General features: G+C 44.5%; 1 protein-coding gene across 7 annotated transcripts in view; it reads left to right on the top strand.

The window, feature by feature from the left end:
• The window catches only part of atp8a2 (ATPase phospholipid transporting 8A2), a 39,763-nt gene that overhangs the window by 9,161 nt on the left and 6,872 nt on the right, over positions 1-23,730 (top strand). For all 7 annotated transcript variants that reach the window (XM_062559328.1, XM_037456248.2, XM_037456246.2 and 4 more), the window contains 29 exons: positions 779-878; positions 1,448-1,546; positions 1,679-1,724; positions 1,957-1,997; positions 3,238-3,311; positions 3,693-3,762; positions 4,080-4,207; positions 4,390-4,501; positions 4,825-4,993; positions 5,123-5,250; positions 5,347-5,424; positions 5,566-5,654; positions 5,864-5,908; positions 6,113-6,185; positions 6,301-6,489; positions 6,569-6,618; positions 6,716-6,785; positions 6,867-6,951; positions 7,069-7,208; positions 8,022-8,160; positions 8,793-8,857; positions 15,372-15,544; positions 18,490-18,673; positions 19,594-19,704; positions 21,059-21,133; positions 21,510-21,632; positions 22,028-22,106; positions 22,191-22,252; positions 22,667-22,723. In XM_062559328.1, coding sequence (XP_062415312.1) covers positions 779-878; positions 1,448-1,546; positions 1,679-1,724; positions 1,957-1,997; positions 3,238-3,311; positions 3,693-3,762; positions 4,080-4,207; positions 4,390-4,501; positions 4,825-4,993; positions 5,123-5,250; positions 5,347-5,424; positions 5,566-5,654; positions 5,864-5,908; positions 6,113-6,185; positions 6,301-6,489; positions 6,569-6,618; positions 6,716-6,785; positions 6,867-6,951; positions 7,069-7,208; positions 8,022-8,160; positions 8,793-8,857; positions 15,372-15,544; positions 18,490-18,673; positions 19,594-19,704; positions 21,059-21,133; positions 21,510-21,632; positions 22,028-22,106; positions 22,191-22,252; positions 22,667-22,723 — 2,854 coding nt within the window. The remainder of the gene's footprint in view (positions 1-778; positions 879-1,447; positions 1,547-1,678; positions 1,725-1,956; positions 1,998-3,237; positions 3,312-3,692; positions 3,763-4,079; positions 4,208-4,389; positions 4,502-4,824; positions 4,994-5,122; positions 5,251-5,346; positions 5,425-5,565; positions 5,655-5,863; positions 5,909-6,112; positions 6,186-6,300; positions 6,490-6,568; positions 6,619-6,715; positions 6,786-6,866; positions 6,952-7,068; positions 7,209-8,021; positions 8,161-8,792; positions 8,858-15,371; positions 15,545-18,489; positions 18,674-19,593; positions 19,705-21,058; positions 21,134-21,509; positions 21,633-22,027; positions 22,107-22,190; positions 22,253-22,666; positions 22,724-23,730) is intronic.

Genomic DNA, 23,730 nt, shown 5'->3' with positions numbered 1-23,730 from the left:
TCTGCCGGATCTTAGGTGTAGTATCAGTAGCTCTGGGGTATTCAGAACATCAGGGTCAGGACACAGTGTGTGTGTGTGTGTGTGCGCGCAACAGACAAACAGCTGTTGTCACTCCGCTTTCCGTGTAATGTCCTGCCCTTTGTAGTCCTTTGTCTGTAAGTGAGGCAGACGGAAAAAGCGGTCAACAGTTCATCTCCTAGGAGATGGTGAACTGTGATGGAGCGGTGCACGAACTTGATACACTCACACACGAAACACACCCTGTCCATTAAACAAATGCCTCGAACTTTTCACTCAAGCCACACACGGGAAACCAAACTAAACTGAGAACAAGACAGGGTTGACTTGAAGATCAATCTTTTTTCTTATTTTTAACTTCTCTAAAAGCTCTTACGGAAGCTCCTGGCTATAACCGGGCTAATCAATAATGTTCTCTGATCATTGCAGTTGACTGACAGACACGTTGAGGTTGCCAAGGTTTCTTGCACCCATTTTTTTGAGTGCTTTGTCTTCATTTAGATGGCTAGATTAAAAGTCTCTGCCCTGTTTTATAGGCGTGACGTGTATGCAACCAATAATGGCCCAGTTGGCCACCTCTGAGCCCAATTGAGGGTTTTTAATAGATTTGCTGCAACTCAAATTTACTTGGTAATTCAACCTTTTAATGTAGCGCTGTGTAACGCGAAAGAAATCATTGGCACACAGATTATGGCTCTGCCCGCCTCCTTCTGTCTGAATGTAAACAATGTGTTTAATCTCCTTTTTGTCTTCCTTTCAGTACCACCAAGTATGGCATTCTCACCTTCCTACCTCGGTTCTTGTACGAGCAGATCAGACGGGCAGCCAATGCCTTCTTCCTGTTCATCGCACTCATGCAGGTAAACTCTTACTTAGTGTGATTCTGTGGCATTTATGCTGTACGGTCTAAATCCTCTTAAGGAGTTTTTTTTATATAACATTCCAGGATTTACCACATGTCCAGCTATTTTCTTGTCCAGTTGTTTTTGAGACTGCAAAAGTTGAGATGTGTTGCATTGGGTCATATCACAGGATTGACTGAATATATCAATACGTATTTATTAAATATAACAATCGTACTCATGAGGAATTAAAGATGACATGTTTTCTTTATTACTCATTTCCCTCCTACAATAACAATTCAATAGTTTCTAGACTGAAAAAATACATCTGCTAATAAAAAATAACCACTTATCCAACTCTCTAGTCTCTACCTGATGACACATTGAAAAAAATATTCTTCTACTAACATGGGAGGAGAACTTTTCCTACTCATGAATAGTGGCACCACCTTCCATCAAGGCTCTGCCGACCCGTCCTAGAGACATTATACAGAACACTCCTTTTGCTCCGCCGCCTTGTGCCATTATTGTGGTGGTGCATTGTGGGGGCTTTGATTCTGATAGCTGCCTCTCTACCTCCCGACCAGCAAATCCCCGACGTGTCGCCGACCGGTCGCTACACCACTCTGGTGCCGCTCATCTTCATCCTCACGGTGGCCGGCATCAAAGAGATCATTGAGGACTACGTGAGTAGCTTCCCCCACCGCCGCTCGCTATATGACGTTGCTCCTTTTTCAAAATGACAGGAGAGGAGGGCTGATGCATTCTTATGTGACAACAGCTGACGCGTCATTATCCTTTTTTTTTTTTATTTATAGAAAAGACACAAAGCGGACAACACCGTGAACAATAAGAAGACGACAGGTAACGTCTGCGTGCATGCGCTTGTTAGTCTGCGCCGGGTCCGTGCGCTGCCCCCTGAGCGTGCTCCTGTCTATTTGTCTGGGTTTTGTTTTCCCCTTCACGGCCGGCTGAACGGCTGTTGTCTGTCACTCACTGTGTCGCGGGCCTCAGACAAAAAGTTTAGTCCCCATGAATACTGTACGAGTGCTGCTCTATAGGTTGACTGACGGCCTGTGTTGTCCTTGTCTCTCAGTGCTGCGCAGCGGAGCCTGGCAGACGATCATATGGAAACAGGTATCGCTTGTCATGGCGGACTTCGTCTCTCTCTCTCTCTCTCTCTCACTCACTCACTCACTCATCACTCCTGTGCTTTGCCTTTTATCCCTCTACCGCGTCAGTTTAAACACAGTTTAATGGCACAGGCGAAATGAAAAAAATCCTCTGTCGCCAGCGTGAAAATTTTTGCATAAAAAGATGCATAAAAGAAATAACAAATTTAGAAATTCAAACTAAATAAAAGAAAATGGTATCATTTTTAAATTAGGGATTAACCAATTAAATGTTTTATTATACAATTGTTTCATTTGCCTCATGGAGCTAAATTTCTGTCTCAGAAAGTAGATTTTCTACTCTTTTGACTTCCATGCAGGACTTTATGTGTTCCACTTCTAGTTCCTACACTTTAGTCGCTCAGTCTGTGTTTTTGGAGGATCCGTTGGTGATCCCTGACAGGAAAAAGATACTCTTACAAGCAGTATTTCTTTTTTGGGCCAGATGGCAAGTTCTAATATTTCACATAGACATGCGTCGTTGGTTTAATGACCAGGTTTTATGCAGCTCATTAAAGCCAGTTTGTTTTATTTTATTTTCACACAAAGCTCCGTTCAGTGAACTCGCTATCAGGTTTTTCCCAGTATTTTGCATGATCACTGTATGTTCTGGTACAACAATGCACAACTGTGGCCTTGTTCTTGGATGTACTCATTAACTGAGTCCAGCTGTGTATAGCCATGCTCCAGCAGGTCAAATCAAATCAAACTTGGGTCCTTGTTTTGTGGTGTAGAGAAGGAATGTAGACCCCATGTTATTCAAGGTCAAAGAAGGTGAAGGAATTTGTTCCAGCTGCCCCGTTGATTCAATAATGTCTACATTAAACAAAGGTGGTTACAAGTTTCCCAGAATGCTCCCCTTTAAGAACTCTAATATAAAGGCCATAATAACCTCTCCCAGTTTTTGAAAATGTATTTTTTTGCAAAAACTGCATTTTTGTCAGGCTAATATTGAATGGCTTTTTTTCTCTTATCCGTGTCTACATTCTTGCATCCTGATCCAAAAAGTATAAGCTATGCACTGCTGGGCTCACTGTCACTTTGTCTGAAGTCTTCCTCTCTTTCTATATGGCGCCTGTTGGTCGGTATCTTATTAACCGATCCCTTGTCTCCCTCCTTTATATCTCCCCTTCTAACACCCCTCTTTTTCTTATCCCTCTCCCCCTCTCTCTCACGCTGTTGCACTGCTGCATTCTGCCCACAAGGTGGCAGTAGGAGACATAGTGAAGGTGACCAATGGCCAGCACCTTCCAGCTGACATGGTCATTGTGTCCTCCAGGTTAGGCCTCAGTGTGTATGGGTGTGCATGTTTGTGTGTGAGCACGCATGTGCTTTTAAATATATTTATCGGTTAACATTTGCGTTGTAATTGTTTGTTGTGTATTAATCTACTCTTTAAGGCTCCAAATAATGCGGCACTTTCCTTATCAATCAATTTGTTGACTGGTCTTTTGATCAATCGTTTCAATATATGGAAAAATGTAGTGATTTAATTCCAATCTGACTCGCAGAATTGTTTAAAATTTGATAAACTGTCATAAACCTCAACATTTTGTGAATTCACGAAAAGGAAGCCTTTTTAAATTCAAAGAGGTCATTAACTGGTTTCTTGATGATGGATTAGATCCATGATTTTATTTGCTACGCCTGTTCTCTCCAGCGAGCCGCAGGCCATGTGTTACACTGAGACCTCCAACCTGGATGGAGAAACCAACCTGAAGATCAGACAGGTACGACGCAGGATCTGAGCACTGCGTTTGGGGAGATTTCACATGGAATAGATTCTGCACGTTGTTCTCTAATTTAGGTTTTTAGTATGTGTTGGTTTTTATAATTATTACAGTGAGGATGCAGATCAAACAATTAATGAATGATGTTAAACTGTCTAAATTGCTTTTTCAGACCTGTAGCAAATGAAACTTTACCTCACCGATAAGGCCTGATCACATTTTTTATAGTGTTTGACCAGATTTCTCTGATGACCCTTGCTTTTCAGTAATGAACTTACTGTATATAATCCTGACCAGCCATATTTTATTGTCCCCAGGGTCTCTCACTCACGGCCGCTTTTCAGACCCTGGAGGATTTGATTGCGCTCTCTGGTCGTTTGGAGTGCGAAGAACCCAATAGACACCTGTACGACTTCACCGGCACACTGCGGCTGGAGAACCAGAAGTGAGCATTTTTTAGTTCTTCGTTCATTTAAAAGTTACCACAAGAAAACGTAAAAATGTTTGCAAAGTGACTCAACAAAAGAAAACATTCTTTGTAATGCCAGAAACTTCCATCTGAATGCATTAAACAAACCTACAGGTTGTGTTCATCTATCATGTTTTCTATTCCTTTGCTCCTCTCAGTCCAGCTCCTCTGGGTCCAGACCAGGTGTTGCTGCGCGGCGCCCAGCTCAGAAACACCCAGTGGGTTGTGGGAATTGTTGTCTACACTGGCCATGACTCCAAACTGATGCAGGTAAACCCGTCGAAATACAACACTTGAAAAATCCCAGCTTCGTGACAAAATTGATTGAATATTTTTAAGAAACTTAATAGGACTTATTTAGGGCTTTTAACTGCAGGGATGTATTCATAACTGGGAGCACAATCTTTGTGATTATTGGCACAGTCTTTTGCCGAATTTGTCTTGTAATTATACATTCAAATTAAAATGAAGGCTGCTCCAAGTGGACCTCTTCCCATAGAAAGTATTGCAACTCAACAAAACCGTGCCATCATCCAGCATCGCCTTGATGCCAGTGTCTTGGTGTTGTATTCATTCACCTGTCCACCCGCCAGAACTCCACTAAGGCACCACTGAAGCGCTCTAACGTGGAGCGGGTGACCAACATGCAGATCCTGGTTTTGTTTGGCATCCTGCTCGTCATGGCCCTGATCAGCTCAGTGGGCGCAGCCATCTGGAACGACAAACACACTGAAGATTCCTGCTGGTACCTGTCCAGGGCTGGTGAGGATACACATGCATGCAAATATTGCATTTCACAACCAGTGGCTCAGATCTCCCAACGGTAATGGTTTGGCATTAATACGCATTTTACAGGTCAGGGAATAAGTTGACGTTTTTTGTTTTGTGTAGGTGACATCTCCACTAACTTTGCATATAACCTGCTGACATTCATCATCCTGTACAACAACCTGATCCCCATCAGCCTGCTGGTCACTCTGGAGGTGGTCAAGTTTACACAGGCCCTCTTCATCAACTGGGTACGGGCTATAAGTGCTTTTTCAATCAACTTACTGTAAGTAACATGTCAGATATTTCTGAGTTCATTTGCGTTTGTTGTATTTTCATCCCCTCAGGACATGGAGATGTACTACGCAGAGACGGACACGCCGGCCATGGCTCGAACTTCAAATCTTAATGAGGAACTGGGCCAGGTCAGTGTCCCCCCCCACCCCTTCATAATCAGTGGCTTTAGGGTGGAAATTAGGAATGCTCAGGTTGACCCTTACCGACACATCTATACACATCTGGTAAATACGCTGCATTAGCTCACATTACCTTTTTGGATTTTCCAGGTGAAGTATCTCTTTTCCGACAAGACCGGAACTCTGACCTGTAACATCATGCACTTCAAGAAGTGTACTATTGCGGGAATTACATATGGGTCAGTCATTTCTTTTTTTTATTCATTGTGAATTAATTATTGCCTCTTTGCTCTGCTTAAAATTAACTGAGATTGCCATTGAATGCCTCTAAAAATTAAACCAATAATCTCTCCCGGCAGAAACCTTGTAATAATTTGCTCTTATTATTTCAAATAATTGAACTAACCAACTGATGACTCCTTTTCCAACTCATGATCATTCACTGCAGCCACTTCCCTGATCTTGACTGTGATCGTTCAATGGATGACTTCAGGTCAGTGACCTACAAGTCTTCCCCTTTCTGATATTCCTCTCTCCACTTGAGGCTGTGCATGTTCTAAGAAATGTTTATGCTTTCATCAGAATGATAACAATTATCTTTAGCTTGCTGGGTTAAATTAATGTGATTTCTCACTTCTTTTTTTGACACAATGTTATATTGAATCCCTGCTATAAATCTGTATTTCTTGTCTCACAGCAATCTGCCGGCCAGCAGCAACAACTCGACAGAGTTTGACGACCCGACTCTCGTCCTAAACATTGAGAGCCATGTGGGTGTCTCTCGAGCTTTTCTATTTTTTCTTTATTTGAACCAAACTTACTCTGCACAAAAACAAGTAAAGGATGCTGTTAAAGCTCCCGTCCTCTCTGTTTGTATGCGTTTAGCCGACATCCCCTCAGATCTGTGAGTTTCTGACGATGATGGCCGTGTGCCACACGGTGGTCCCGGAGCGAGAGGACAACCAGATCATTTACCAGGCCTCATCTCCAGATGAAGGAGCGCTAGTCAAAGGTGCAAAAGGGCTCGGCTTCGTCTTCACCGCTAGAACCCCTCATTCAGTCATCATTGAAGCTGTAAGTGTGAATTTATTTGTATCTGTGTGTGTTTTTGTTTTTTACGGCAGGAATCACTGACATTTTGTTTTTATTTCAGAGAGAGAAAGAGATGATCTATGAGATCTTAAATGTGCTGGAGTTTTCCAGGTAATACCCATATAAATGTTTGTCTCAGGCAATTAATAGCTGTGTAATATAAAAACTGGCATGCGTTTTGAAACTAAGCCCGCTGCTTTCTTTGCAGTAACCGCAAACGCATGTCTGTGGTGGTCAGAACCCCCATTGGAAAGCTTCGACTGTACTGCAAAGGAGCGGTACGTTCATCTCATTATGACAGTATTTCAGCTCGCCAAATGTCCTTTTATATCAATGTTTATTTATTGTTTGTTTTGCAGGATAATGTCATTTTTGAGCGTCTGACTGACGCTTCCCAGTACAAAGAATTAACTCTTTCTCAGCTGGAACAGTTTGCTACTGAAGGTAAGAGGGAAAGAGACACTGATTGGGGGGGACGTCATAGTTTCTCTCTGTTTCTGTGATCTATTCTCCATGATGGACTCATCGATGGTCTCCTCCTCCACCTCCCATCCCGTCCAGGACTGAGGACCCTGTGTTTCGCATACGTGGACCTGGAGGAAGACGCCTACCAGGAGTGGCTGAAGGAATACAATCGTGTCAGCACGGTGCTCAAAGACCGCGCTCAGAAACTCGAGGAGTGCTATGAGCTACTCGAAAAGGTAAACACACCACTTCTTTCCCTTGCTGGTGTCTGACCCTGCGTGGGATGTGTGTCAAAGTCAAAGCACCTCCAAACAAACACACACATCCTGTTTGCCAGCAGGTGGCAGAGTGGCCCTGTTGTCTTCACACTGCAGTAAACGCGACGTCCTTCATCACTCACCATGAGTGTAAATATCAAGACCGAATCTAGCGATTTTAGCGGGACGTGCAGAATGCTACTGCTCTTTCCACAGGGGTGTCTTCATGGACATCTCGTGTTGCGGGACGGATGGGATATTCACGAGTCATACTAATATGTGGGCATATTGCAACGTTAGGGTCAAGGTGGAAAGTAGGTAAAGAGGAAGCAGTTGCAGGAGGAGGGGCGCTCAGACTGGGAGACCATAAGGCTAATTACCTTCACCAGTGTGCCAAAAGCCCCATAAAACCGGAGTCAACAACACAGTAGTGCAAACCTGTGTCTGTGTGCGCGTCTGAGTGTGTCTAATGAGGGTACACATGCATTTAAATGCTGAACAAATTAAAGGAAGAGGGGGGGCGGGGTGGATTACTTTTTGGCATTAAGACACAGTCGGTATCAAGATCTAAAATGAGCTGCCAGACCAACTGAACTGAACTGGCTGGCATTGTTCTCATCCTCTAACTAGATACGGATGATGTTCTCTCAAGAGAAAGAGTCTTCACACACAGTCGGGGAATGTTGCCTAAATACAATTTATTGTGACCTACTTTCCCTCTTTTGGCCTATTTTGTTCTCACTGTCCTTTTCAAAAATCGTATTTCTAGAATGATTTCTGTTCTGCCAACAGAATTTACTTCTTTTGGGCGCCACGGCCATAGAGGACCGTCTGCAGGCCGGCGTGCCAGAGACCATCGCCACCCTGATGAGGGCCGACATCAAGATCTGGGTCCTCACGGGAGACAAGCAGGAGACCGCCATCAACATAGGTGGGTTAGATGTGCCAGTGATGGCAGGGGAAGTCCCCTGGTCTCTGCAGCTGGTGTTTATTGAATAATACCCAGAAGAATAGGAGGCATTATGTGTGCCATTAAATGCCAGACAATTCTCATAGCTCTGGGCGAAATACACCGGTGGTATGCAGCGTAGAAGAGCCTTAAGGTTTGCGGCGGATGTCCACAAAAACCACACTTACAAATAAGCACTACATTTAGTTTAAAAGTTTGGAAAGTCTTTGCTGTGCAAACTGTTATATTTTTAACTCCCCTTCATGCGATCCAACTGTAGTCGTGTGTAGTGTACCTGTTTTGGTATTTAGAATGATTGTGAGTTAGTTCTTGGGCTTTGTTTAATGGGCGCATTACGTAGTTGTGCCATGCATAACCGGCTACAATAAGAGACGTGATGATGGCCAGAGGCTGATATGGAGTCGGGTAGCTCTGTGAGAGAATTGAGCAGGATTGGGTTTTTTTGTTCTGTTTTTTTTTTCTTCTTCCCGCTAACCCATGGTAAACGGGACAATTGTTTCACCACAGTTTTGGGTTGGAGTACATCTAATCTCCCCCCCCCCCCCCCCCTCCCTTCTCCACATTCTCCACAACTCTCGGTTTCTGTTTCTCAGGTTACTCCTGTCGCCTGGTGACACACGGCATGTCCCTCATCATTGTCAACGAGGACTCTCTGGATGTGAGTAGGCCCTCTTCTTCCGCCCGCTGACCTCGTTGATTCCTGTCTTTGTACAGTATTGGGACTGTATGTGAGGGGGGAGGGTGTTAAGTGGTGGGGTCTTAGGCGAGGTTACTGTGGGAACTAGGGTGTGGTCCACAGCCAGATTGGTGGGTGGGGCTCTTTGTGTGCTCACAGGTGCAGGTAATTAAAGTCTCTGGTGTCTCATTTTTGGAGAAAGGGATGAAAAGCAAAGAGTAGTGAACGTTCACCTCTTTTCCCCTCTCCTTACGTCTCTTTTGCAGCCCCCTGCACACAGAACCGGGCTTTAAAGGATCGTTCCGTATTCAATTTAGTTTAAATTCAATTTCTCGCTAGTTATGTCTCTGCACTCAGGTTTCATGTGTGACTGCTTAACCTAAGTGGCTTGATTACTGTCATGTGTCTTTGTGTCGGTCTCTCTCTTTCACACACTTTTCTGACTCGTGTGTGTGTGTGTGTGTGTTAGTGTGCTTACACTCCAACATTAGCAAACACGCACAGTGTGTTCACTTTTATAGAGTTTGTTTATAGGTGGAACGGGGGGAGATTGGGCCTCCATAAAGTTTAAGCGTCGGAACTGCATGCGTGTTTGTGTGTATTTGTAAATGTGTGTTTGTGTACTGTTGGTCCAAAGAGGGGTTTTATTAGTCTATAGGATAATCAACACAGCACCAAAGGCCTCTACGTGGTTAACGTTGCATCCTGTGTAGAAGATTTTAATGTTTGTCATCATTTAAAATTTCATTGCACAACTTTGCACCTCTAATAACGTTCCTTCACAACTTTGAGTAGAGGGAATGGTTATGATTTTACTTTAACGTGCATCACAGTGGTTGCCCGGCTGGTCTAAAGCCAGACAGCGTGCATAGTTCCCACAGACGCTGAGTAAACTGAGCTAGACAGGGTGACCATTTTATGTCAGGCTAAAGCAGGTAACTCCAAAATTCTCTATCGATTAGAACCAGAGGTTGGATGCTAATGGAGTTAGCACTGTAAGTGGATCATTCTTAACATAGTTTGGAAGGTTTGGCCTTCCGCGTTTGATCACCCGAGTTTCTCAGGGTCATAAAATACAGAGACAAGTTATGACATACATTTTTTTTTATTTTTCTTGGCTTGAATAACACACACTGTTTTGGATAAATTAGTTTAGTGTTGTGTTAGTCTGGTTTATCCGGTTGTAATAACTTGCCAGTATTGTCACCCCATCTGCTTAAAGTCCCTGAAATATATATATTTGAATGCACTGGTAAGTAATGTGTGGGAACCTTGCCTCACATGCTTCACTGTTCCAGTAAACAGATGCAGGTCTGATAGCTGTCGGGTCAATGTAGTCCGAGTCTGAGGATGAAACGTTTAGTTCGAACAGGTGATCACAGGAAACAGGTTTTCTTTCCTTTTCTTGCCCAGCCGTTATTGATGGTGCATATTTGAAATTCCTCTGTATATGCATTAATTGCAGCCAAAGGAAATGTTATGCCTATCTTGCTTGGGAAACTCTTTCCAGAGCATTTTTGCACCAACATGTTGGAAAAGGGAACTTTTTGCTAGAAAAATATTTCAAGTTAATTCTTCTAACGCTGAATGACGTGTAATGAGGCGGAATGTTTCAGCTGGAAAGGACGGCCAAAATACACAGGATCATATAAAAAGTACACGCTGCTGATATGTCCTGGCGCAGGTTTTTTGAACCTCAGGCTTCTTTTGTACAGTTGTGGTGCAGACACATTTTTATATGGCACAGAGACACAGCAGGTTGACATGATACATCAATCATTGGTCATGAGTCAATTCATGATGAACAGTTTGCTTCAAAGCCTGTGAGCACACTTTCAAGTGGGTGTCCAGGCAACGCAGCAACCAAGAGAAAGTCACTAGAGACAAAAGAATACATTTGCATCCTCTAAGACACAAAATACACTAATGGAGTCCTGATTCAGAGAATCTGATATTTAATATCTTCTCTTCATTTAAAAAAACATCACGTTGATATATTCAGTTGCCGAGATGCGGCACACTGGTGTGAGCGGGTCAATCAGGACCAATTCAGGGAGCTCTGGTCGTGTTCGTTGCAGATAAAAGCAACACTGTCTTCACTACATCGCTTATCTCGCACTTAAAATAGCTCACGTCGGCTCGTTTGGAAATGGTAACCCCCACATGTGAGCGTTGAGGCTGGGGAGACAGAAGCTTCTTGTCAAAATGTCACCTCGAGGTCGACCTCCTGACTCTTTTGGAAAGAAGCCTGCCCGAACTCTCGCTCTCTGTCGCGCCCTTTAAAAAAAAAAAAAAAAAAAAAGTATCAGCGTGTGAAGGCGCATCTGTGGGGTTGATCTTGCGATCACCCTCCGCCTCCAATTCTCCGCTCCATGTCTCCTCCACACTACTACCTCCACATCTGTCAGCACCCTCTCTATGCATAGCAAAGGACTACACAGGACGAATGTGTGTGTGTATTAGAGGACGAGCATGAAAAAGCAACAAAATATGCATGTTTACTTTAGTGTGAGGCGTGTGCTTGTGAATAAAGCAGGGAAGTGTTTATTGTGCTTCATGTATGAGATGGAGAGGGAAAGGGAGAGAAGGGGGGGCCGGAATGGAACCCGGCCATGCGAGGCTGACGAGTGAGCTGTAACGCCATCTCCTTTTGGTGGAACCCCTCGTCAAAACAAACCCTGCGAACGATGCCTCCTGGGTAAACGCTGCGAAACCACTGAAGCTGCGACAAGCGGCATCTGTCACTTTGGCGTCACATGCCACACACACACACACACACACACACGCACAGACACAGACTGACACGCATCTGCGCCTCGCCTCTCTCGGTTTAGTCAACGCTGCTGGACTTGTCAGGCATGAGGATGTAAAGTCTTCTTCATTTCCCCGCTCGTATCGGTCCCTCTAGATCTGTCACGCACCCTATCAGCTTTCTCACGCTGCAGCGGGACATGAGCAGCCGGATCCGCTTGGTAGCTCTGAATATACCTTAGATCCAGCTTTCCCACAATCCCCTTCTCTGCGTCACGCTGCCTGAGGTACAACTCAGCAAAACAAACAGCATCTGTCTTCTGCTCATTAATCATCTTTATGCACACACAACTGTTGCGGCTCAACTTGCATGCTCTATATTGTTCTCTATTTTTCAATTTGAAATATATATATATATATATATATATATATATATATATATATATATATATATATATTTACATTTGGCCTCCCACTCTTAAAAGTCCATATGTCTAATTTTTCTCCCTTTTTGGACAGCTGTGCGTGTGTGTGTGTGTGTGTGTGTGTGTGTGTGTGTGTGTGTGTGTGTGTGTGTGTGTGTGTGTGTGTGTTCTGGCTCAGGCAGCAGAGGATGTGGGTGTTTGCACAGATGCACAGTCAGATAATTAAACGGTATATTAATCTCAGCGGTGGTGACAGAATCTGCTCTTCAGATATGAGCATGTCTTTCTCTGCCTTCTTTTCACTACACCTCTCTCTCTCTCTCTCTCTCTCTCTCTCTTCTTGATTTCTCTTTCTTCCTTTTTTCTTTAACTTTTCCTATTCGTCTTGTTTAGTGCTTTCTTTTGTATATGTTATACTCTCTCTGCCTACCTTCATCATGATAGAACAGCGATTGAGTTCTCTTTGAATGTAGAGGGTGGCCTGGAATCTATCAACATTTAGCTTTCCCCCTTGCTCACTGTGTGCATTTATTTATATATTGTGTGTGTGCTTTTCATGGTAAAGAATGCAATGAGAGAAGGTGACCTGTGATATCTCAAACCGCCTCCGGGCCCTTCCCATTTTGTGGTCCAAATATAAACCCGATAAAAAAATCTTATGCAAAAGTTTGCGTGTGTGTTTCCGGCCTCTTCCAGCTCAGATGCATGAAAAATCAACATTTAGTTTGGAACACAAAGTCGCTTGCTAGAGAGATCTGTCGTATTGCAAATGGGGCAATCAAAGAAATTTCCGTTGAGGTCTCCAGAAATAGCGGGTAATTCAGCGTGAGAATGAGGAAAGTTACAAAGTAATGGATGTTTCTTTGATCTCGTGTTTGTTCTCTTCGACAAAGTGTTAAAAGATCCCGGTGGACCTCGAGGCAGCCGTTTCTTTTCATGTTAAGGCGCCATTCCTTCTCATGATTATACAGTTGGGTCTGGACCTGCTGTACCTCAGCAAAGGCCCGCCTGTTAGCTTTGAACGCTAACTAGGGCTTGTACCTTTAGTCACCTTGCTAATCCTCTACAGCTCCCTGCAGATCTAGCCTGGTTATTATTCCGGGTTAGCTTAGCCGACGAGACTTGCCGTGGCAAGCCGCTGTGTTGCATCGGCACCTCGCCGCGAAGCCGCTCAACTGTTTGTGTTCACTTGAGGGATTATACCATGTGTGTGATCCACTCTCTCGTGCCTTGTTGAGATAGGAAAATGACAAAGGTTCATGCTCTTGTCAATTTCGGGCTCAACCACCAACTGAACCATCATTATTGTCATTACTGTGTTATTACTACCTCTGACTAAGAGCTGCACAGAATCGAGGGCCCCGTGCAAGATGCCAACATCTGCCGTCGTTCTCTGCTTGGTGTCCTGCCGCTGAGGTCTTTTCAGGTGCGTTCCACTGGAACGAGGTGAAGACACGCAGGGAAAAGGAGGTCTCCAATTAGATCGCTAACAGACAACACTCGTACACGCATACATGTGTTTTACTCCTCCAGTAAAAATGCAACCTGTAATCCAATTTAATCCTTTCATTATGTTTTTGTTTTCCTTTCCCCTGTTTGGGGAAAAAGGTGAATGCAAACAGGAATTCCGGCATACAAAGAAAAACACACAGCCTCAGGCTGAGAAAACAAGAGCGGGGGAATTTTTTTTTCGGGGGGGGGGGGGGGGGGGCGGAAAGAGGAGGGACACTTGTGTGCGTAGCTATTTGGCAAGGAGAAGAGAGAGCGCATTGTTCTTATAATTGTGTTACATACGTGTGTGTGTGTGTGTGTGTGTTGTCTCTTGCACATGCTGACCGGTAGAGAGAGGGGTCGTTTCTCTGCGGGTCACTGGACTCTCTTTGAGGTCAGGCGGCCCGCCAACAACCTGAGGGAACCTGTAGCATCTTACCGTTTTCAAATGTTTCTGCACTTCAGTGCCTGGAGTTTGGTATTTTGAAACTGATCAGCTCTTAGAAACATAATTACTTTTTTTTAAAATAATCCTTTTTGACTAAAAAAGAGCTCTTCAAGGATGGTTGAAAGCATGCATGTGAAAAGATCCTCCCTTATTTCTCAAAGGTTTTTTTTATGGAAACCTTTTCTTACAAAGAATCCCCCTAAAAAGCTTGATTGAAAAGGGTTCTTCAGAAGCTCAGCCCTTGCAGAAGAACAAATTCATGACCCTAACTTCTAAGGTTAGTAATATTAACACAATTTAGAGTAGCTTTTATTAATAATTGAACGTGGTTCTTGTTTATATTTGCTACAGAACTTCTTTACGGCAAACATGATACACCCATTTGAATGCTCTGTAACATTAAGATCCCATGGAAGTCATCATTTCAATCGGTGGAAATGTTAGAACTCAGGTGTGTGTGTGTGTGTGTGTGTGTGTGTGTGTGTGTGTGTGTGTGTGTGTGTGTGTGTGTGCATGTGCGTGCAGGCCTGACTGGTAGGCTTGCTGCTCCTCCACATGGAATTCATTAAAACTCCATGGGATGTTTATTTTCTCTATTAATCCTTGTTCCTCTTTATCAAGAGCTCCATCAAAATTGCCCCCAAACCTCTGTGTTGCAGGCGGGATGGCATTAATTCTCACACACACACACACACACACACACTCTTTACTGATAGATATGTATGATGCGCCCTGACCAACGGTCCAATGGTCCATCTTCTTTTCCTCTAGTTTTGCATTGTCCATTGCACATCTTCTCTCACTGTGGTGTGTTGCTGCTTTTGTGTAGGATATATTTCGCCCCCCTGGGACCCTTTTGTAACATCAGCGTGCTATCATGACGTCTAGAACAACGGTGGACTTTGTATCGGCATTCCTAATTGTTTAGTTTACACACAAGAAAATTCTTTCCCCAGATGAAAGCAGCTGCATGAAACCAGAAGCACATGTCTTCCATTTACCGCCAGGGGTTTTGACCTTTCAACAAACGGTCTGCGCATTGTGATGTCTATATGTGTGCGTCTGTGTGTGTGTGTGATTTGTACTTTTCCCCCCATTTTAAAAGGATATATCCCCAAAACATAAACCCTGAAAGAGTAGTCAGTAACTGGGTGAGATTACTTTACTTTACGTTACTTTAAAAATGGTGGCGAGATTCAGGGTTTCACTTCCCTATGAGCGCTTAGAGGGCTTGTTAGTGAACGCATGTTTAAAAGTGTCTAATTGGTCTCTGAAGCGTAGGCTTTTGGGGAGGGGGGGGATGAAGATTAAATCGATTGTCTGTCTCCCTTCTTGAACGATGGAAGTAAACCCCACACCGTGGTTCCCTGTGTCCTTGCAGGCTACCCGCGCCTCTCTGACCGCTCACTGTTCGTCCCTGGGCGACTCGCTGAGGAAGGAGAACGAGCTGGCGCTGATCATCGACGGCCAGACGCTGAAGTACGCGCTCTCCTTCGAGCTACGCCAGGCCTTCCTTGACTTGGCGTTGTCCTGCAAGGCTGTCATCTGCTGCCGGTAGGGAAAAGATGCGCTCATCTCACACACACACACACACACACACACAAAGGCAGACACACACATTTGCTTTCTTGTTGCCGCTTAAAACGTCTGAAAAAATGGTTGTTTGTTGATGAAATCATTTATATTCACAGTAAACAAAATTGTTCTGATTAAAAGAAGTGCGGTAAAAGCTCCCGTCTTGTGACCAAGACTAATTTCAACTAATAAGTCTGCAAGAAGTCTAGACGAAGTAATTTAACATGTAGAGATACGCAGCATCATTGTGATGAGGTCGTACTCACACACACACACACACATACACACATTTTCACCTTCTAACATGTTTGTAAAGTTCGTTTGTTGCTCACAGTCACCAAAAGAGCGAGGATGACGGCAGCCGGTCCCGCTGCACGGCAGCATGGAAATGTCAGAGTCATGACTCACTGGTGGCACCCCGAGGAGCGGGCACCAACACACACTCACGCACATTAACATAATGCATTTCTGTCCACACAAAGTGCACTCTGTTCATAGAATGTTTACTGCACGTTCCCTTTTTTGGTCAGGTTGGCCTCAGCCCCAGCTGTGATGTTTAACAAAAGAGTTTCCACTCGTCCTGTGTGTGTGTGTGTGTGTGTATGTGTGTGTGTGTGTGTGCGCGCGCGTATGTTTAATGCTGTGTGCTCATATGTGTGTGTGTGCAACCGGGTGGGGTGGGAGGTGGGAGGTGGGGTGTAATTGACTCCCCCTCGCATATCCAGGCCATATCCGGAATCGGGTCTCACCGGCCCTGCAAACAGCCTCCAGCCTCCTTTGCTCGCCCCTCTCTCTATGTGTATATCTCTCCCTCCTCCGCTCTATACGTATCTCTATCTCGCTACCCTGTTTAGGGCTAAGTGTTTTGTTGTTTGAGAACACATGCAAAAGATCACACGTTCACACATTTTGTAAGTGGAGAGGAGTGTAGTGGCCTGTTGATAAAAAGGCCTTTTATTAGTGACACAGCTTGATGTTGACAGGTCTTCATCGGGAGTGTTCTTCTCCTCACAAGCTCTTCCAAAAGGGCTGAATGTTTCAAATCTTTGTCTTCAGGAGCTCTGGGGTTTTATATTATCCCAGTCTCGTATTATGTTTCATTCTAAAGTACAGCTGCTTATGTTTACACTATTTAACATTGAAAATGTGTACTTGAACCATATTTCTTAAGAGAGAAGAAAAGCAATCCAGATACAATATTGACTCTATTAGATCCTTTAATCTTAATGATTATTTGAGGCCCAATACAATAACAACGACGTGCAGAAAATAAGAAAAAGCTAACAGAAAGTCACATCTGGGCCTAGACCCTCATGTTGGGAACCACTGCTGCAGGGAATAAGGTGCTTGTATATAACAAGCTCTAGTCTTGACTTTTAAGTCTCTTCCCAATAGTCCATGTGTGATATCCCACATTAAGGGAGAATGTGTGTGTGTGTGTGCGTGTGCTTTGGCTGCACCGGTACGCTTGGCTTCCTGACTTCACTGTGCGTTTGTTTATAGGAGGACTTAGGGGGCTGCTTATTTTCTGCTCAGTTCCACCGTGAAGAGCGCTCGGGGGCCTTTCATCTCTCCGATGGCACTTTATACAATCCCAAACTCTGTTAGCCGCGGTCCGAGGCGAAGGTAGAGCGAGCCGGCGAGATTTGTGGGGCGAGCGGCGCACACAAAGAGGACAAGTCTATCCCATCCTTATGCATTGACTACAGGGACCAGGACACTCTCAGGGTTTCCCCCCTGGTGTGGGGGGTGGCCAGGAGGGGTGTTTGTGTATGTGTGTTTTTGCACACGCTCGTGTATGGACACTAAGCAGACCACCCAGCTCTGCCATTTCAGTTTCTTACGTATTTGTAGAAGACAAACCGTCTTTAGGACCTATTATGTGTGTGTGTGTGTGTGTATTTTGTGTGTGAACGTGGTGGGAATGTGAAGCTGTACTTGAGACGTGCACACACCATTTGTAGTGAAATGATATGTGACTCCGCCTCTTTCTTTTAATATAATTTGACGTATTGTATCTGGTGTTAAAACTCAAATTACTATCAACTAATACATCACTGGGACTCGGCTAATTACAATCACCAGGGAGATTAAATGTAAACCTTTTTAGATTAAAAATCTACAATGGGATTAATCTCTCATAATGCAGCCAATAGGCAAGTGGCCTACTGTACCTCTAACCTGCTTTGTTACACAACCCCAGTCCCTGTGTTAGCTTTCCTCCATGCAGAGATGTTTTGTTTTCACAGTACAGGTTGCACGTAGTTGGAACAAGACTCGCGACAGCTGTCCTCTTGAGTGACGGGCAATAGGAGTGAGCGTCCTCCTACGCAGCATGTTTATAAAGCAGAGCTCCCTAGTGGGTCTTTCTAAAGCAAACGCCCTGAGCCAAGGAAGACTGCTTATCGGTTGGTCCTGTTTTTCCATTTGTCGCCGTGGGTGACCCCGTGAAATGGAAAAAAACTAAATATCCACCGCAGTTCAGCAGTTGCACTCTTACACCTCACTGTAGTGTCTCGGTGGCCCCCGAGGGAAACATCTGTAATGGAGCCTCCCTCGGTCTTTCTTTGTCAACGGAGAGACAGAACCGGTTATGGACAGGAGGTCAAGAGAACCACTGGAAGCTCCCTAAATGAATCATTGTTTCCCAATTCCTATTGAGGAGCAGTCTTGGCTGCTGTGTGTGTGTGTGTGTGTGTGTGTGTGTGTGCAGGCTTCTGCCAACCCCTCATCCACCTTTCTTTTTCCCTTTCAACTGTTTCCCAATCTTTCCTGATTGCCAGCAGCTTTCTATCTCCAAATCACTCTTTTTCTTTCTCTCTCACAGCGTTCCTTTTTTAATCGCTCCCCCTTCGGTGAAGCTGCATCTCCCTTCCTAACATCAACCAACCCAGTCCATTTCTCTCCTCGCCTTGTTTCCTCAGAGTGTCGCCGCTGCAGAAGTCTGAGATCGTGGATATGGTGAAGAAGCACGTGAAGGCGATCACGCTGGCGATCGGCGATGGTGCCAACGACGTGGGCATGATTCAGACGGCTCACGTCGGAGTGGGGATCAGTGGCAACGAGGGCATGCAGGCCACCAATTCCTCCGACTACTCCATAGCACAGGTGGGAGGCAGCAGACAGTTGTTCGTGCTCGGCCGGGGGTGCGGGGGGGGGGGGGGGGGGGGGGGGTCATGCGGATATGTTACAAACCTTTCATATGAACGTGGATAATGGATTCGTGCCTGGCTGTCCCCCTGCTCAAGTGTCTTAAGGCGGCACACTGAATCTTTACCTGCTCACTCTACGGCTGATGCTGACCTTTGACCTCCCTGGAGGGGAGGGGCACCAGAGGAAGAGTTTACTTCCACGGGTCACTCCAGTATCATAACAAAAGTGGACATTTATAACAGTTAATTGAGTGTCCAAAAATTCCAGAATGAAGTGGTAAAAACATAAATGTATGTATGTATTTCATGCTCAAATGCATACATGAATCACTCAAATAGTAGTTAATTAATTAATTTCAATCAGCCAAATACATTATATTTTCTAAAGGTTCTCAATTTAGAGCCCATTCGTACTCAGACATTTGGTTGATTTCTCACTTTGTTTGACGGGAGTGTCCTACGAAGAATGTCAAACCTTCTCTGGGGGATGAAATATCTTAGGACGTCACGCTGTTGGTCAGACAAAACAATCTGCTTGAGGACTTCCTTATGAGTTGCACATACCCAGACATGGACAAAAGAAATAAGCAATAAGTTGCTCTGCAATCCTAGAGCCGGTTATCTGTGTGAAACATAACAACACCTCAGTGAAATAAACACATTCTGTCACTTTCATTATTTCGTTTATCTTTTAACATTGAATTCTTACACCACCCAGACTCCTCTTGCTTCAACTTTCTCCCAACCACATCCTTAATATTATTTATGTTTCCTTTACATACCAAATGTTCTTTTCAACCCTGTATTCATTCTTCTAATTGTGTTCATAACAAGTGTCTCCCTCCCTCTCGTCTGTTTCTTTCCCATGATTGGTAGTTCTCCTACCTGGAGAAGCTGCTATTGGTCCACGGGGCGTGGAGCTACAACCGTGTCACCAAGTGCATCCTCTACTGTTTCTACAAGAATGTGGTCCTCTATATTATCGAGGTATGAGCTTCACTACCACACACTCCTGGTTTCTCACACAGGCGCACACACACACAGTTACATTAACAGAGACGCTCTGCAGCTGTTTATCGACACAGACTGACAGTGATGGACGAGGTGCCCTTCTGGTGTCTGCTTTCCGTCTGTTTTGCACATACACACACACACACACACACACACACATGCTAAGAAAAAAAAACTGTGTTTTTAGATCAGCAGTGGCGAGACCTTGGCTCCAAGGGGTTTTGTGTGTGTGTGTGTGTGTGTGTGTGTGTTGGATGAAGGGGCACACCGCAGCCCTGGCCTTTGCTATGAGGGGTATTCGTCAGCTGTGCTCCACCCCTCCGTCTCACATTAAGGATGCCAGCAGGTGCAGGTCCTCATGGGAGCCTACTGTCCCACTGACACCACCACTGTGTGTGTGTGTGTGTGTGTGTGTGTGTGTGTGTGTGTGTGTGTGTGTGTGTGTGTGTGTGTGTGTGTGTGTGTGTGTGTGTTTCCATAATTATCTCACATGATTGGCTCCCATGCAGGGCGCTTAAGGCCAAAGGTTAGAGACTGTCTCTGTCCACTTAGTGGAGACAGAATACGGGGGAACGTGTGTGTGTGTGTGTGTGTGCGTGTGTTTGCTCCATCGTACGCCTCCAGGAATTCCTACTCCCACCAGCGGCCCCAAACATTTTCTCTATCTGCCCATAGATCAGCCTACGTCACCTCTGTGTGTGTGTGTGTGTGTTTGTGTAGGTGTGTGTGTAGGTGTGTGTTTGTGTGTGGGGGGGGGGGGCAATAGTAAGACTTTAAAGAAGGTTTTCCCTGGGCCATTATTGCTTTTAGCTCTTGTGTTTCAAAAAGTGATGTCCACAATTCCCATCAATCCCACTGCTTTCCGTCATAATTAAAGTGTTCCAGGGACGAGTACTACAACATTGTTTAAACAGCATAAACGTTCTTAGCAGCTTTGGACTTTTTGTTCCGCGCTTCAAAGGATCGTACACAATATCCAATTCAATGTTTCGAGAACTTGGATTCTTGACTGGAATTCAACAATAGAAATCACACATTGCGAAGTTTGAAAAGGAAAAGAAAAGGAATGCTCTCTGCCAATTGTTGAGAGAGTTCTGGCCCATAATAATGTTATGTTGTAAAGTATGATAGGCCTTAAATAGCATCTTACCCAATGAAAATCTTTCATCTATGTCTATTCAATGTCGTAACTAAAACAAAAGTGAGTAAGAGTCAGTGTCGAGTACAAAATGTGCTTACTGGTGTAAGATCTAAGTCCCCTATTAGTATCTCCCTATTGCAGATGTTCTGCCTGCCGTTGTTCCTCTCATCCCTCTCTTTGTGCCTCCAGCTGTGGTTCGCCTTCGTGAACGGCTTCTCTGGACAGATCCTATTTGAGCGCTGGTGCATCGGCCTCTACAACGTGGTGAGTGCCTCGCTGCCTTTCAAACTGTCTCACCACTCACCGCTCCATTTCTCAACTCTCTCACTCAGTCTGGTTTTTATTAGGTCAACGTCCCTCTCCTCTTATCTCAACCAATCAGACGTCAGTCTATGTGTTGTCTCATTTCTGCTCTTTCCGAAAGCCAGAAAAGTGTGCGTGCGTGTTTTTCCGGGTGTACTTATGTCTAACTGCAGATGCCCTGTAGGGTTACCCCACTTTTAAAACCCTGTGGCGTTCCTTAAATGCCGCTGCTGAAATGAGCAGTGATTGCCCCGCTGGTCGGAGTATGTTTATATGTATACACGCCGCTCTGTCATTATGTGTTTTAATGGCTGCATCTCGTGTGTGTGTGATGCAGATATTTACTGCGCTGCCCCCGTTCACTCTGGGGATATTCGACCGGCCGTGCAGCCAGCAGAATATGCTCCGTTTCCCACAGCTCTACCGGATCACTCAGAATGCCGAGGGCTTCAACACCAAGGTACACACACACACACACACACACACACACACCCCACGTGCTCTGTCTCTGACTTGTCATGGCATTGCAGCTCGCTTTGGGATTGCCAAGTGATGCCTCCTGTTTGTTTGGGCTGCAGTGAGTAAATAAGAGGGGTAAGGAGCCCGGGTATGTTTCCATGGTAACTTCTAATGAGATTCATAGGCCCAGAATAAGGAAGTCTTTCATTTTTAAAGGGTACACTAGGAGGGCACTTTTTGATGGCAAGAACACAGTGGAAGTTGTGTGCTACTGTGAGGGATTTCTGTTTTTGTATGTTTTTATTTGTGTGTGGGCATATATGTGCTTTGGCATTAACCTTCACTGACTCGTTTTCCACCCTGTTCTCTCTCTCTCTCCCCCTCTGTGTTTTTCAGGTGTTTTGGGGTACTTGTATCAATGCACTGATTCATTCCGTTATTCTCTTTTGGTTTCCACTCAAAATGTTGGAGCATGGTAAGTGACATGCCAAAGTAACTTAACGTTCAGAATTCTGCCTGTTAAGACTTGGTCATTAAGGTACGTGTGTGTTCCCCACAGATTCTCCGTTCAGTGACGGTCAGGGAAATGACTACCTGTTTGTTGGGAACATGGTCTACACAGTAAGCATCACCCACCTATATCCTTTGTTTATGTGTCTTTTTATTCAAATTCATCTGTGTCTTTTGGCATGCAGATTTTGTTCTATATATGCACAGTATTTGTGGACTCACCGGTACTGTGCTGCGAGTCTCCACTACATCTACGTCTCGTCTAGCCAGTCTGTCTCCTCTCCACACTCATCCATCTCTTCTCCCTATCCCACACTCTTGATATCATTTTACCCCCCAGTCTCACTTTTGTTTGTTTGTTGTGTGTGTGTGTGGACTGCACAAAGGTGAAGGGGTCTGTAGAATTTTAACAGACATTTGTTAGTTTACTGTAAAACATTCATGTTTATTATCTTCTTCAGTCGCCAGCGGATTAATCCTGTTTCTTTATTTTATTTGCTCCCCTGTGTGCGTGTGCGTGTGTAGTATGTGGTAGTTACAGTATGTCTGAAAGCTGGAATGGAGACCACAGCTTGGACCAAGGTAAGAACATTAACACTTTCTAATATTCCACACCACATGTGCTGTGTTTTACTCAACCGTTGATGAATAAAGTCGGGGGGGGGGTCCACTGTGTGAGGCTTTCAGTGGGAGGTTTTCCGAGAGCCTCTCACTCACGGCTGCAATTGTTTTTACACTGCTCATGTTTGATATTTCAAAATGATCCACTTAGAATAGGGTCACTGTCCAAAAACAGCATGAAAATTATAATATATTAAGACTGAAGAACCATTCAAGTCAACGTGGGAAGCAGCTGCAGGAGCTGTTAAATATACTTTAGCAGGTATCCAAGGATCGAAGGGACGCCGTTAGTACACAGCAAAGGAGAAATGCAGACCAGAAAACAGAGATTCACATCTTGTTTGTAAGAGAAAATACAGAAACACAAGAGCCAAACAGATTTTATTGAAAATAGTTAACTTAGATATTTTTTCACTCCTCTACATGCGTCAAAAGTTGATCAAATTCCAGGGCATACTGCAAGCCCTACATTATATGGACAGTTTTTCTCACTTACAAACAAAATGCGGGAGCCATTGTGGCTTATGTATTGATATTGCCAGTATTCATTTAAAATGACTAACTAGCTGGAAAACCAGTAAAATGTATTTTTAAGTAAATCGCTGTGTGGCTCTCCTTCCTATGTCCCACACGCTAACAACTTCTATGTCTCCCAGACATTAGGGGTTAAAAGCACATCTCAGCGTGTTTAAAAATTCTACTGTTCACCATCAAGATATATTAGGTATATGGCCAAATATGATAAAGTAGAAAGAATATCAGATGCTCTACACAAACTTAAATGCATTAAAACAATGGGGGTAATAAAAAAGACAAATGTATTTGGTTCCAACGTCTCGGAACGACGTTGGCGGAGGCGCCCGTAGACGAAGGGAACAACCGCTCCAACCATGACGGCACCAAGATGTGCTCTCTGCTGCAGCATGGGTGGAAAGAGAGAGATTGGCAGCATGAACAGAAGGGCGCTG

This window comes from Pungitius pungitius, chromosome 19, assembly GCF_949316345.1.
Source record: "Pungitius pungitius chromosome 19, fPunPun2.1, whole genome shotgun sequence".
NCBI classification, from domain to species: domain Eukaryota; kingdom Metazoa; phylum Chordata; class Actinopteri; order Perciformes; family Gasterosteidae; genus Pungitius; species Pungitius pungitius.
This window is presented reverse-complemented; position numbering and strand designations above follow the sequence as displayed.